Source organism: Tiliqua scincoides (assembly GCF_035046505.1).
Source record: "Tiliqua scincoides isolate rTilSci1 chromosome 11 unlocalized genomic scaffold, rTilSci1.hap2 SUPER_11_unloc_5, whole genome shotgun sequence".
Lineage (NCBI taxonomy): Eukaryota > Metazoa > Chordata > Lepidosauria > Squamata > Scincidae > Tiliqua > Tiliqua scincoides.
The window spans coordinates 27,388-42,654 of NW_027101351.1; the positions used below are offsets into that span (position 1 = coordinate 27,388).

The following is a 15,267-nucleotide window of genomic DNA, read 5'->3' on the forward strand; positions in this document are numbered from 1 at the left end:
GCCCTTGTCAGATGCTTGGTGAAGGCGGGGCCAAAGAGTCTTGTTGTATTTCCTGGCCCCGTTCCTGATTTTTCACATGTCAATCTCCACACATTCGTCCTCTGTGTGTTCAAATTGTAAGGATGACCCAACCAGTTTTCCTGGAATTACAGTGCAGATAATTTCGGTCACCAGTGCCAATTCAGCCTCTTGGTGCATTGGTTTCTGACTCAAGGCTGAATAGAATTGAGAGACCACATTGGGTGTGAAATGACCCTGATCTAGAATTGTCTTAGAAGGTTAAGGGCAGGTTCCCTTCCGATCCCGCCTGATCTTTAATTTTGTAGCTTCTCTGTTTGCCATTCTAAGTAATGGAATTGATGTAACCAATGGAGAAATTAAGTTGGGAGTCCATGAGCTCAAAACCCTCAAGTCTCATTGACTGGTTATTGTTGTTATGTGCAATAATGAATATCTTGTGATCTGCTGGATAAGATCTGCTTCAAAGACATTATGTATACAAGTGTACTTTGGGTAAGATGAATGTACGTCACCAAAAGTGAAACAGTGTGGACTCCATAGTTGCTAGGGATGTCAAGCCTTTGGTCAGTGCTGGTATCAGGTTGCTGGGGCAAAGTGCCACCCTGAAGCCACCACGGTGCCTTGTGCCAGACAGACTGACCAAAGGCTCTCACCCTTCACCCATCATGCCCTACTTAGCCAGGCCAACCTCCGAACCCTCACTGGGTGATGACCCAGTGAGGGTTCGGAGGTTGGCCTGGCTAAGTAGGGTGTGATGGGTGAAATGTGAGAGCCTTTGGTCAGCCCGTCCATCAACCGTAGCCATACAAAGCTGCCTTATGCATTAGGCACTAGCTGGCTACACAGGATACTAGAAATAGATTGCCTCTTCATTGCATTAAGAGCCTCTCTGTTGTGTAAACACACATAGCCTGAGTCTGCAGGCTATGGCAGACACAATTGCCTCATTAAGAGCATCTTTATTGCGCGTTGACCACCATCATATATGTGATCTGTCGTTAAGTGAATGGTTGTCAAGCAGTACACGCCTGTAGTGTACTATGTTGTAAGCACAAGGTTGCAGTCCCTAAGGACTGATTCACTCCTACACCTTGCTCTCCTCATTAGATGTCACTCCATGGACATGTATGTAAATTAGTTTGTCCTGTCGTCTGAAATGGCTGCCTGAGGTCTGGTGGCTGTTTCAGCCCTGCAGTTGATCACTGATGTAGTCACCCAGAGAGGAAGGCCATTCTCCACCATTGTTCAATGGCATTCTTCCATCATTTGTTCTGTGGCTGGATTTTTGTCCCTGGAGGAGGATGAGACTCGGTTATGCACTCCTGGCAATGCAGCGATATGCGTTCTGATTACCAGGTTGGTGGGGGGTGAATGAATGGGTAAATTTTTGCTACAGAGGTCTGTGGCGGTCTCCTGGTTTCCACCTTGCTTTGCTCTGCTGATTGGCTTTCCTCTTCTTTGGTCCTTGCCTCCAGGATGCTTCTGTGGTTTGGGGCTGATTTACACCAACAAATCCTGCAGCATGCCTCCCATCACCTTCCAGGATTTACCGCTCAATATCTACATGGTGATCTTCGGCACAGGGATTTTTGTCTTTGTGCTGAGCCTCATCTTCTGCTGCTACTTCATCAGGTGAGTCATAGTCCCGGGGGGGGGGGGGTGATGGTGGTGGTGGAAGAACCCTGCGTGAGACAGTGCAGGTGTGGAAAATAAGAGGTGCACCTGGATTCCTGGCTGCAGTTGTCATTCCCATTAGAGTCAATGGGGCTTACTCCTAGGTAATTGTGGATAGGATTGCAGCCTTAGGACCCGATCCTATCCAATTTTTCTAGTGCTGGTGCAGTTGTACCAGTGGGGTGTGTGCTGCATCCTGTGGTGGAGGGGCAGTCACTGGGGCCTTCTCGAGGTATGGGAACATGTGTTTCCTTACCATGGGGCTGCATTGTGGCTACACCGGAGTTGAAAAGTTGGATAGGATTGGGCCCTGGCAGCCCAATCCTATGCGTGTCTACTCAGAAGTAAGTCCCATTAGAGTCAATGGGGCTTACTCCCAGGAAAGTGTGGATAGGAGTGGGCTGTTAGTTATTTGATTTTCTTTGTAAACTGCTTTGCGAGCTTTTTGTTGAAAAGTGGTATATAAATACTGTTGATGATGATGATCAGTCAACTACCCAGAAGCAGAGAGTGGTGGCAACTGTTCTCTTTGCAGAGCTTTCCTGGCCCCCTCATCAACTAGTAATCAAAAGTGTGCTCCGAACTACTTTATTTATTCATTCATTTTTCACCTTTTTAAATTCTACTCTTCCTCTGCTCAGGGTGGCGTACATGGTTCCTCCCCCTCCTTTTTTCCTCACAACAGTCCTGTGATGTAGGTTAGGCTGAGAGAGAAAGTGACTGGCCCAAGGTCACCCAGGAAGCTTCGAGGCCGAGCGGGGATTTGAACCTGGATCTTCCAGACCTAGATCCAGCTCCCGAACCACTGCACCATCCTGGCTCTATTTCAGCGGCATGGCTCAGGCCATTTGATAGACATGCCCTCCATGGATTTCTCCAGCCATTTCTCCAAGCCGTCTATAAGCTAGTAGCCATCACCGCTGAAAGCAGCGAAATCCAGACATTAATTATGTATGGGAAGATGTGCTTTTGCTCATCTCTCCCAAGTCTGCCGCCTATCAATGTACTTGACTGTCCTTGAGTCTCAGTACTGCATGTGAGAGAGGAAGAGACTCCTCAACCAAACAGAGGCGCAACAAAACATGGTTTTATTGTGGGGGTAAATGTACAGTAACAGGGTGGGGGACACCACTACTGGCCACAATTTTTAAAATCTTGGTATTTTCGAATAATACCATCATGTTATATATAATTTGATGCAGAATTTCATGCAAAATACAGTGAAACAAACCGTGTTGAAATAGCTCCTTTCTATCAAAAGTTACAGCCAAAACAAAAACAAACCCAGGTGTGGCAATGGTACATCAGAATGCCCACTGCCCGGGGCATTGTCCCGGTGGTTCATCATGGGGGTGATGCAAACCCTAGTGACGCCACTGGTGGGGAAATCAAAAAGACAATGCAATACAGTCAGTGCAACACACAGGGAGAGAAAGAGAGAGAGAGAGAGGCCCTAAATGTTAATGGTCTCTATACCCAAGCAAAATGACCCAGTGCTGACCTGGGTCATGCTCACCAGGTATGCATCCAGAACCATGTACACACATAGGCCAGGCAACCTTTTCTCGTTATCGTCATAGCCGGATGCTTTTTTTGGTTTGTTTTGGTTTTAAAGAGCCTCAAATGTGGATTCCAGTATCCGTGCCAGTGGATTCCAGTAATGGATCCAGTGGATGGAATCCAGTGGATTCCAGTAAATGTGGATTCCAGTAAATGTGGATTCCAGTACCCCCTGCAGATACCATGGCCTGACTGTATAGGGCAGATGCAAGACATTCTACATGATTGTGGCTTTGAAAAGAATCTGGAACCTGCAACCAGTTCAGAAAGTTGCAGCTAGATAGCGGTTTGGGGACACCTGGTAGTGAAGAGGGGGGGGGAGGGCAAGAAAAGTTGTTCCTCCCACCCAGTAGGAACTTCACTAAAGTTTCATCTTTTTGGAGGGCTCCAATTCAAGCTTCTGGTTCTTATTTTCAAAGCCCTGTATAGTTGGGCTCTTGATCTCTCAAGGCCTTAGGAGTGGACCTCAACAGGTGGGAAACCCTGGCCTCTGAGCGGCCCGCTTGGAGGCAGGCTGTGCAGCATGGCCTTTCCCAGTTTGAAGAGACACTTGGCCAACAGTCTGAGGCTAAGAGGCAAAGAAGGAAGGCCCATAGCCAGGGCGACAGACCAGGGACAGACTGCACTTGCTCCCAGTGTGGGATTGTCACTCCCGAATCGGCCTTTTCAGCCACACTAGATGCTGTTCCAGAACCACCTTTCACAGCGCGATAGCATAGTCTTTCGAGAATGAAGGTTGCCAACAACATGATCTCTCAAGGATCACCATCTACCATATGCAAATCCCCATCATTTAAAAGCTTCGGGTGAGGCTCTGTTTTGCCTGCTGTCACTGAACAAGGCTGAGTTAGTGTACAAGTGGGGCAGATCCTTCTCCAAGATAACCCCCAAATGTGGGATGTCCTGCCTGGGAGGTTAGGAAGCCCTCCCCCCTTTGCTTTTAAAAGCAAATGAATCCGCATTGTCAGCCTTTGGCTTTGAAGCTGAGCCACTCCTCTACCTTCTTACAGACAAAAGGAAATATTTCTTGACCCAGCGTGACATTAATCAGTGGAACTCCTTGCCGCAGAATGATGTTCGGCCTGTATGCCTTTAAAAGGGGGTTGGACGGATTTCTGGAGGAAAAATCCATCACAGCTTATAAGCCATGCTGGGTTTGTGCAGCCTCCTGGTTTTAGAAGTAGGCTACCTCAGAATGCCAGATGCAAGGGAGTGGCACCAGGATGCAGGTCTCTTGTTGTCTTGAGTGCTCCTGGAGGCATCTGGTGGGTCACTGTGAGATACAGCAAGCTGGACTAGTTGGGCCTTTGGCCTGATCCAGCAAGGCTCTTCTTATGTTCTTGTTCAGGAGCTGTGTTTTTGGTCTGTCTCTGCTGAGTATTGCTAGTTGCCAGAGGTCCTTTTTCTTGTTAATTGGAGAGAACTGGAAAAAAACAAAAGTGAATAGCTCTTGGCTGTAGATCCAGCTGGGTTTTTTTGTTTTTAATCCTCTATCTGAGCCCATAGTTGTCCCTGAAAGCATCCAGTGTGCTGCTGGGCATGTAGCCAAGTTGAGATGACCCCTGCTTGTTGTCACGCAGTAGAAAATAGCAGGAAGTTGGGGGGGGGGTTGTTGATGTTCAGGTGTCCAGGCTGGGCAGATGCATTGTTTCTGGTAGAAGAAGGAAGATGCCCTGGTGTTGTCCTCCTTGTAAGGAAAACTTTATTTATAACTTTGCATTTGTCTGCAGCTGGGATATCTAGAACAGGGGTGTCCAAAGTTTTTGGCAGGAGGGCCACATCATCTACATAAGAACAGCCCCACTGGATCAGGCCATAGGCCCATCTAGTCCAGCTTCCTGTATCTCACAGCGGCCTACCAAATGCCCCAGGGAGCACACCAGCTCTCTGACACGGCATTGGGGGCCGGGGAAAGAAAGAATTCATTTACATTTAAAATTTGAATAAATTTACATAAGTTTACATAAATGAATATATTAAAGATGAACTTATATGAACGAATGAAGGTCTTGCAATAGCTCAAGGCCTATAAAAGGCCTTGTACAAAGCAAGATTGGCCTTTCCTTTGCTGCCTCTGCTGCATCACAGATGTGAAACTGCAAGTAGTGGCAGGAGCCCTCATCCCACAGCTCACACGAGAGGTCAAACAGTTGCCTTCATGCGAAGAGCAGTTGCGTCGGGCCAGTGCAGGCTCCAACAAATCTCTGGAGGGCCAGAGGCTCACTGGAGACTCCCTGAGGGCCGCATTGAGAGTCCTTGAGGGCCGCAAGTGGCCCCAGGGCCGGGGTTTGGGCACCCCTGATCTAGAATGAGGTGCATAAGGGTATTATCTCCTAGCCCAGTGGTTCTCAAACTTTTAGCATTTTAGAATGAATAATTTAGAATGAGAATCTGCCAGGACCCACCGGAAGTGACTTCATCAAGCAGGAAGATTTTTAATAATGCTAGGCTGCAATCCTACCCACACTTACCCAGGATTAAGTCCCATTTACTAGTATTGTTAAAAGCATATGCATAGGAGCCTGTCAAAAGCTGGCATTGATGGTCCCCAGGTGACTTGCTTTGGGAGCTTTTCGTGTCAGACTCTCTAGCCTACCACTCTTCTCTCTCTCCTCCACACTTTCTCTTCTGTTCCATTCCCCAATCCCTTTTCAGATCCAGGGAGGAGGAGCGGTGGGGCACATTAGCTAGTATGCGCCCAAGTTAGGGAGTGGCACGGCACTGCAAGACAACGTGCAAGGTGGGGAGCAGTGGCATTTGGCCCCTCAAGCCTGCACCAATCCTGCCTCCTTCCAAAGTGAATCCAGAGGGGCTGCAGGCAGGAGAAGCCAAATCAGATCTTGGCCTCCATTCCCTGCATTGACTTCTTTATAAGGTCCTGCATCCTATACTGGCTGCAGCCTTTGGCAACAGCTGTGTCCATCGAAGCACTGGCTGTCACTTTGCCCCCCACCTCCAGCCCGGCCCTGATGGCTGCTTCAGCACAAAGAATCTGTGTCAGTCTAAAACAGAACCATTGTTGTTTGCAGTCAATGTTCTGCCTCCCACTGCTCTGGCCAGCTGGGTTTGCTTCCACAGTGGTGAATGGGCGTTTGTCCTGGCTGGCTTCCTACGGCAAGGCCTGGACTGAGATTTCCATGCCTGAGAAGAGGAGCCAAGTTCACGGCACATATCCCCCCGCCTGTCCAGGAGCAGCTGCCTGTTTTCCATTGAGCCCCAAATCTTGAAGCAGATGGCGAGACAGAAACTGTACTGTAGCTCTCATTTTCCTTGCCCTGGCAGTTCCAATGAGAAATTTGGAGAATACAAACTGTTTAATGTTCTGGATTCCACTGACGTTCGCAGTCGCAAGTGTCCTCTCTAGGGGATATGACTGCTTTTGCTTTTAAAGGCGCCAGGAAATTTATCTTCCAAATGCCACCATGGAAGCTGTCACTCAAAGCTCTGCATCTGAAGTTGCCTAAGCCTTGGTCAGCTCATGGGCTTGTCCAACTCAGGCCATGACAGATCATAGAAGGTTTGGAAGGAGTCTTGGAGGTCATCTAGTCTAACCCCCTGCTTGGTGCAGGTGACTATGGCGTCCCTGACAGGTGGACATCCAGCCTCTGCTAGTGGTGTAGCTAAGGGAACTGGCACCCAGGGGCACCAAAATGTTAACAAATGCCCCAGGGAGTTAACACCCCTGGGGGCCAGACACCCGGAACACCCTCCCAGTCTGGGAGGTAGTCTGAAGTGTGGGGACACAAACGGCATCAGCCTACCTTGTGAAGGTGTGGGCTTGCCCTCATTGGAGATTCTCAAGCACAGTGGCATAGTTAACGAGGGCAGGGGGGTACATTGCCCCAAGTATCATGCCTTGGGGGGGTGCCAACCCACATCAACAGTGGACCCGAGGCCATAAAAACCTTCTGAGGCTTGGGGAGGCAGCATGCGACCTCCCTCCACCTCAAAAGGCCTCCCAGAGGCCTTAAAGAGGCACTTCTGGTTTTTGTGACAACTGGAAGTGCCTTTCAAAGGCCTTTGGGAGGCCTTTTGAGGTGCGGGGAGGCCGCACGCTACCTCACCAAGCCTCAGAAGGCCACTTCCTTTGCCTCTGGTCCACTGTCGGGGATGTAGGTTGGCACCCCTTCAAGGCATGATACCGGCGGCAATGTACCTCCCTGCCCTCCTTAACTATGCCACTGGCCTCTGCTTGAGAATCTCCAGTGAGGGAGAGCGCACACCTGCCCGAGGCAGGCTGATCCATTGCGCCGGACACTCGTACAGTAGGGAAATTCTTCCTCATGTCTAGCCTTAACCTACTTCTCTGGCAGCTGTTCTCCAGGGTTCCAGGCAGAGGGGTCTTTCCCAGCCCTAGCTAGGGAAAGCTAGGGGATTACCTAGGGAAAGCTAGGGAAAACCTGGCTGGAGATTGAACCTGGGACCTCCATGCAAAACAGGTGCTTTCCCCCTGAACCATAGCCCAATCTCCTACCATTTCCTGGATCTCTAACCAAGCGGGAGGCAGATATCTCTCACTCCTAGTCACATGAATGAATATGTATTCTCCTAGTCATGCTTGCGCATGAGTATTATGAACTGCCTGGTACCACAACACCAAGGTGGGAATGGAAAGGAAGCCGGGGTCTTCTGGATACATGTGTACACATGAACTTGGTTCTCAAAAAACTCGCCTGCATAATGTTACCCAAGAAGCAAAGTGGAGACAAAACAATCACAGGCAGGCACCAGAAAAGAGGAGCATTGGGGCACATATGTCCATGTTTTCCAAGAGATGTCGAGTCTTCTTTTGCTGATGTTCTTTTCCCATGTTCCCTTTTGTTTCTGCAGCAAACTCCGGCATCAGGCCCAGAGTGAAAGATTTGGCTACAAAGAGGTAACAGAACTAAATGGTTGGTCCAATGAATTTTTGCACTGAGATCCGCTGGGCAGTTTAGAGCATGAACAGGGTGGGAGAGGGTGCAGTGGCCTCTCAGGATGGGTCCTGCAGCACAGTGGAAGTGTTAGAGTCACCTGGGCAAGACAGAAAAATGTTGGGGGGGGCAGCATTATAGTCAGTCCCATTAGAATCAGTGGGGCTTACTCCCAAGAAAGTGCGGATAGGATTGTAGCCTGTAACACTGAAATACGGTGTTTTGTGTTTCTGTGTCATTATCAACAATGGTTGGCAACCCTCAGTCTCGAAAGACTGGTATAAGCCTACAGCACCTGGTATTCCCAAGCGGTCTCCCATCCAAGTACTAACCAGGCCTGACCCTGCTTAGCTTCCGAGATCAGACAAGATCGAGCATGTGCAGGGTAACAGTTGCTGACACCTCTAGTTATTACCTTTAAGTCCTCAGTGGTTTGGTCCTGGGGCACATAAGGACTGCCTGATTCTGAATGATTCCCCCCACTTCTTAAGTTCTTCTGGGGAGACTTTGCTTCATGCATCAGTGCCATCCAAGCTGTGGGGGGTGACCATGCAGGACAGGGCCTTTTCCGTAACCGTACCAGGCTCTGGAGCTCGCCCTACCCCACAGGAAGTTTGTCCTTTTTCATCCCTCTTAGTGTTTAGGCAGCTGATAAATACTTGGTTTTTTCACTAGACTTTTTGATCTGTAGCAGAGACCAGATTTACACTATTCAGAGTTGGTGTTGGCTCCACCTCTGAGATGGTTTGTAACATTGTCAGGCACCAAGCTTCATGTTTCTATCACAAAAGGAGCAGCCCTTTTGTAGATGGGTACATATTGCCTCCATTAAGTTGGCAGCCATTTAAGAAACATATGGAAGTAATCTAAACTGATGGCAGCTCCACATCTGAAATGTTTGTGATGTCTAGAAGAACATCTCTGCCACTTTTGTGCTGGTGTCACAAAAGGAACAATTCTTGCACGTGTCCTCTGCGCTACGGTGATAAAGAAAGGAGGAAGGTTTCTTGGTATTTTAACCAATCAAGTTATAAAAGTGAGTGATATACATCAGTGTTCTTCAAAGTGTGGGTGGTGACCCCAGTGGGGTTGCAAAACTTCATTTGTGGGGTCGCGGCAACTTAGAGGAACAAAAATGGCCGGCTTCCACGGCTGCATCAGAGTAATCATATCGGCAGAGGACCAAGTCCTTTGCCCTGCCTTCCCATCCCACAAGGCTTTGCATGCAATTTCTTTGGTGGCTGTGTGCAGCGGAAACAGGGCCTGGTCTTACAAAAGTGGCACAGTGGACATTGTGTGCACAATTTTGGATCAATGAGGATCTGCAGAACCTTTCTTTGGGTCACAGGGATGGGGCAGAGGCTGAGCAGATTGGGTTCTGGGAGGGGGGCAGGATTGATAGTAGGTCCCCAGTCTGATTGATTGATTGATTGATTGATTGATTGATTGATTGGAGTCTCAGCATGGAAAAGGTTGAAGATCACTGATATACATCATGGGCCAGCTGGCCTCCAGTTTGCATGGGCTGGTTTTCTTTTCTAGTAAAAAGCCCCTTTGTCATCAGCATGTATTTAAATTTGGAAATCACAGCTGTAAAACCAAGATCTTTATTAACAGCCAAGGTAAAACCAATGAGTGTCAGGTAATCCTGCAGAGGCTTTCTTCCTCAATAACTTAAGTTGTATCTTGCTGGATCAAGGTCAACGTACAATGCAATCCTATACGTGCTTACTTGGAAGTGAGTCTCACTGTGTTCAGTGGGGCTTACTCCCATGTAAACATGCATAAGATTGCAGTCTCAGTCTATCATTCTGTACAAGAATCCTAGAAAGGGATTGTGATGGGTCAGGTTAGCCATTGGCTAAGGATCCATACCCAGTAGAGGTCTCACATGGCCAACCAACCTCAAAAAACCCCAAGTATTGGTGACAGGGGTGACACAAGGATGCAGGTCTCTTGTTATCTGGTGTGCTCCCTGGGGCATTTGGTGGGCCGCTGTGAGATACAGGAAGCTGGACTAGATGGGTCTATGGCCTGACCCAGTGGGGCTGTTCTTATGAGACATATGCCCTAACTTGTATCGCTCTCCTCCATCTACAAATGAAAGCATCTTTAAGAGGCTACAACATTAAGAGGCTCCCACTGGCTAATGGGGGGAGAACAGGATGAACCATGACCCCTGCAGTCTATTACAAACTACCAGTAAGCTGGGGGAGGGGTGTGTGCATACAAGGATCTTTGAGACAAGCGGAACCCAGTGCCGTGCTTTGCAGGGCTTCCACCTCCCCCAGGGAGTTGGTGGTCCACAAAAAATTGGCCAGTGGTCCACCAGCAGACCAGCAGTGATCCACCAGCAGACTGTCACCAGCTTTATTTCATCACTTTAGTTTGTCAGTACACCCTGGAGTAGAGAATTGCTACACGCCAGAGAAGTTCCAGCAGAACAGACCAAGTTCCAGATGATGGGAACAAAATTCCAAAACAAACTGCTGCTCTAAGAATGGAGAGTTTGTTAATGGGAGAAACAGCCCAAACTCCAGTTGTCTGGGTCAGTCTCTCCCTCTAGCAAGTCTTGTTTATTTGCTTTGGTTTCTGCACAAACCAAGATTTTCTGTGTTCAGTGGCTGCCGCTATCTGTTCGGACATTGTTTAGCGACATGAAAAGGCATGACCTGCTTATTCAGGATCCTGTTCTGATCCTAATCTTCCACCTTCTTTTCTTCCTCCCAGGTGGTTTTGAAAGGTGATGTCAAGAAGCTAAACTTACATGGGGTGAGTATGGAATTCACTTTAACAGGAGCAAGTGGCTTTTATCCAGCATTTCAAAAGCAAGGTCTTCCTTGCATTTTTCTTGGTCTTGTCCAGGGCACAGGGGAGAAAGGGGGCAATTGTAACTTTGTAAAACGTGTATAAGTGCATTCATGCAAAGAGACAGGAAGCCGGTGCATATAAATGAGACTGAGTTAAACAAAAACACCTGAGTGCACACTTTTAGTGGAAAATGTGGGGCGGGGGGAGGGGAGAAGTTGAAGAAGATTAATATCTCGTCTTTCTTGAAGAAAATTTCAGGCATCTCACAATACTCAGCAAAAACATTTATGAAAATACATCGGTTCAATTAGAAAACAGCAGGATGGAAAATATAAGATTAATAGGAAACTGACTTCTTGGAGAGTGTCTGTCTACCCGGTGGTCCTGAATGGGGTCAGATGTTCATTTACATAAGAACAGCCCCACTGGATCAGGCCATAGGCTCATCTAGTCCAGCTTCCCGTATCTCACAGCGGCCCACGAAATGCCCCAGGGAGCACACCTGATAACAAGAGACCTGCATCCTGGTGCTCTCCCTTGCATCTGGCATTCTGACATAGCCCATTTCTAAAATCAGGAAGTTGCACATACACATCATGGCTTGTAACCCGTAATGGATTTTTCCTCCAGAAACTTGTCCAATCCCCTTTTAAAGGCATCCAGGCAGATGCCGTCACCACATCCTGTGGCAAGGAGTTCCACAGACCAGTCACACGCCAATTAAAGAAATATTTTCTTTTGTCTGTCCTCTCCCAACACTCAATTTTAGTGGCTGTCCCCTGGTTCTGGTGTTATGTGAGAGTGTAAAGAGCTTCTCTCTATCCACTCTGTCCATCCCCTGCATAATTTTGTATGTCTCAATCATGTCCCCCATCAGGCACCTCCTTTGTAGACTGAAGAGGCCCAAATGCTGTAGACTTTCCTCATAAGGAAGGTGCCCCAGCCCAGTAATCATCTTAGTCGCTCTCTTTTGCACCTTTTCCACTTCCATTATGTCCTTTTTGGGATGTGGCGACCAGAACTGGACGCAATACTCCAGGTGTGGCCTTACCATCGATTAGTACAACAGCATTATAATATTAACTGTTTTGATCTCAATACCTTTTCTAATGATCCCAAGCATAGAATTGGCCTTCTTCACTGCTGCCGCACACTGGGTCAACACTTTCATCGAGCTGTCTACCACCACCCCAAGATCTCACTCCTGATCTGTCACAGACAGCTCAGAACCCATTAGCCTATATGTGAAGTTTTGATTTTTTCCCCCAATGTGCATGACTTTACACTTACTTACATTGAAACGCATCTGCCATTTTGCTGCCCATTCTGCCAGTTTGGAGACATCCTTCTGGAGCTCCTCACAATCACTTCTGGTCTTCACCAGTTTGGTTTCGTCTGCAAACTTAGCAACCTCACTGCTCACCCCTGTCCCCAGATCATTTATGAAGAGGTTGAAAAGCACCGGTCCCAGGACAGGTCCTTGGGGCACACCGCTTTTCACCTCTCTCCATTGTGAAAATTGCCCATTGACATCCACTCTCTGTTTCCTGGTCTTCAACCAGGTCTCAATCCAGGAGAGGACCTACCCTCTAATTCCCTGACTGTGGAGTTTTTTAAGTAGCCTTTGGTGAGGGACCATGTCGAACGCCTTCTGAAAGTCCAGATATATAATGTCCATGGGTTCTCCCGCATCCACAGGCCTGTTGACCTTTTCAAAGAATTCTAAAAGGTTCGTGAGGCAAGACTTACCCTTATAGAAGTCATGCTGATTCTCCCTCAGCAAGGCCTGTTCATCTGTGTGTTTTGAGATCCTATCTTTGATGAGGCATTCCACCATCTTACCCGGTATGGATGTTAGGCTGACCGGCCTATAGTTTCCCGGGTCCCCCCCTTTCCCTTTTTAAAAATAGGCGTGACATTTGCTATCTTCCAATCTTCTGGCACTGTGGCCGTTTTGAGGAACAAGTTGCACATTTTAGTCAAGAGATCAGCAACGTCATTCTTCAATTCCTTAATAACTCTTGGGTGGATGCCATCAGGGCCAGGTGACTTATTGATCTTTAATTTATCAATGAGGTCTGAAACATCTTCTCTTTTAACCTCTACCTGACTTAATTCCTTGGTCAGGAGGGGCCGTTCAGGCAGCGGTATATTTGGTGTGCATCCAACCCCCATGGAACACATGCTATAGAATAGTCAGCCTACCCTTTTCCCTTCCTTGTTCCCCTACCCCCATATTTAAGGCAATCTCTGCCATACAAGTAGAGCCGCTATCTAGAGTGGTACAGCACAAGGCAGTGCCTTGCTGTAAACCAGGGGTCGTCAACCTTTTTCATGCCATGACCCCCAAAAATAAAGAAATAAAGAAGGTTTGATACTGGCGTCCCACCCCCAATCCCGTCCCCCTCCTGGGACCTGATCCACCTGCCCCCACCTGCCCATTTCCCCTATCTCTTGGGACTTCACAACAACCCTATGAGGTAGCAGTCAGAGCAGGGCCAGCCTTACAAGCTACAGGGCAAGATAGCAAGAAGAGGCTGTGCAGGATTATATCAAGAACTCAGTATTGAAAAGGCAGTACCATTATTAGATTATTAGATTGGATCCAAGCCCTCTCTTGCACACGCCTTGAAAGGTTGATGTGACCCCCCCCCAAAAAAAATAAGCCCTATTGGGGTCCCAAGGTTGAAGAACACTGCTGTAAACAACACTCTGTTCTAGCCCCATGCTGTATCCAGCTTCTGGGACCAGGAGTGGATTCTGGATTCTGGGAAGAAAGGTTGGAGGCCCTTAATACAATCAAATTCACCTCCCAGTTTTAGCCCACCCACCCCAAAGTGACTGCTATCGCAGAGGGAGAACTATCCCCCACTCCACCCCCCCCACCCCCCGGCCATAATTCAAGCACTGCAGAGTCAGAGTTTTTGGGTTTGGCTAGACTGTCCTCTCCTCCACACTTCCTTTTCTTCTCCATTCCCTTCTTCCTTGCAAATTGCAAATACAGGTGGACAGGAGTTGGACCATGCTGGGACCATTCCCCCCCCCCCCAAAAAAAAATTGAGCAAACAGGATCCCAGACAGTCTGGTCATGCCCTTAATCTAATTTGTAAGATTGGAGTAATTGACAAGCCCCCAGTAGGATGCTTGGTGTGATGATAGCTTGGCCGACAAGGTTAGAGACTCTATAATGGGGTCTTCCAGGTTGCCCCATGAGCTGCCAAAGTCAAGCAGAGAGCCCTGTGGCTCTAACGGCCCCATTGAGTAGCAACTGGGGCAAAGCAGAACTGGATCACCCTCTGACTCTGACACGGTCTGTTTCTAAACATGAGATCCATCTGTTGCAGTGGGAGCTGCAGTGGGTGGGGATGGCAGTGCTTTATAATGTATGCTTATCCTCTCTCCTCCTTCTCCTCTCTCCCCACAGCAGACTTGTGCCGTCTGCCTTGAAGACTTTAAAGTGAAAGATGAGCTGGGAGTGTTGCCATGCCAACATGCCTTCCACCGAAAGTGAGTAGCTCGCTGCCAAAAGGACAGGCCCAATCACTGCTTTGTGCGCCCGGCTTGGCACCAAGCCCAGGGTTCAGTCAACACGCTCCGCGGTTGGGGAAAGGGAGACAGGCCGTCCTGCTGGCACCAAGCCTGGCTTCTGCCTTTTGAAGATTGTTCTGGCCCCCGGGTGTCGTGGGGGAGCAGAGCAGGGGTCCTAGGGCCTGGATCAGATGGGATAATAATGGCTCCACTTATTATTTGGCTCTGACGGTAGCCCTATTGTAACACTTGCTCTCCCTCCAGTTATCTCGCTGCCAAGCCCGTACCAGGATTCTAGAAGCTTGGCCATTAGCATCAACCGTCGCCTCGGTGGATTAAGGCTCTTTACCTAATGCACACTCTCCCATTTCCTAGAAAGAAAGGAGGACACTGGGGAGAAGGGAGGGGGCTTGAAGCGAGGCAGAAGTGGGGGGCAGGGAGAAGCCAGCCCCAGGATCGATCATTGGCTGTTATCTGCAGCTCGTCCTCCCCCTCAGTCTGCCTCCCTCAGACTGGTGACAGCAGAATAGCGGGAGATGAAAAGGAGAATTCTAGCAGCAGCTGGGAAGGGTTGTGTCTATTCTGCACATGCCTGGGCTCTCCTGCAGAGCCAGAAATGCTGGAAGCCAGGTCCAAGAATTATTTCCAGTGATTGGCGCTCTTCAGTCTATAAAGAAGGTGCCTGAGTGGGGACTTGATTGAGACGAAGATACATTTATGCGTGGGGTGGATAGGAGGGAGTTCTTTTTCCCTCTCACAT

At 48.5% G+C, this 15,267-nt stretch overlaps 1 protein-coding gene and 1 pseudogene across 3 annotated transcripts in view; one reads left to right on the top strand and one right to left on the bottom strand.

Moving 5' to 3' along the window:
* RNF122 (ring finger protein 122) overlaps positions 1 to 15,267 on the top strand; it is a 32,710-nt gene that overhangs the window by 14,512 nt on the left and 2,931 nt on the right. For 2 of the 3 annotated variants that reach the window (XM_066610945.1, XM_066610947.1), the window contains exons 2-5: positions 1,497 to 1,653; positions 8,086 to 8,131; positions 10,899 to 10,940; positions 14,404 to 14,486. In XM_066610945.1, the coding sequence (XP_066467042.1) occupies positions 1,497 to 1,653; positions 8,086 to 8,131; positions 10,899 to 10,940; positions 14,404 to 14,486 (328 nt within the window). The remainder of the gene's footprint in view (positions 1 to 1,496; positions 1,654 to 8,085; positions 8,132 to 10,898; positions 10,941 to 14,403; positions 14,487 to 15,267) is intronic. The other variant, XM_066610946.1, reaches the window with a different exon arrangement.
* LOC136635820 (5S ribosomal RNA) lies at positions 8,452 to 8,568 on the bottom strand (annotated as a pseudogene).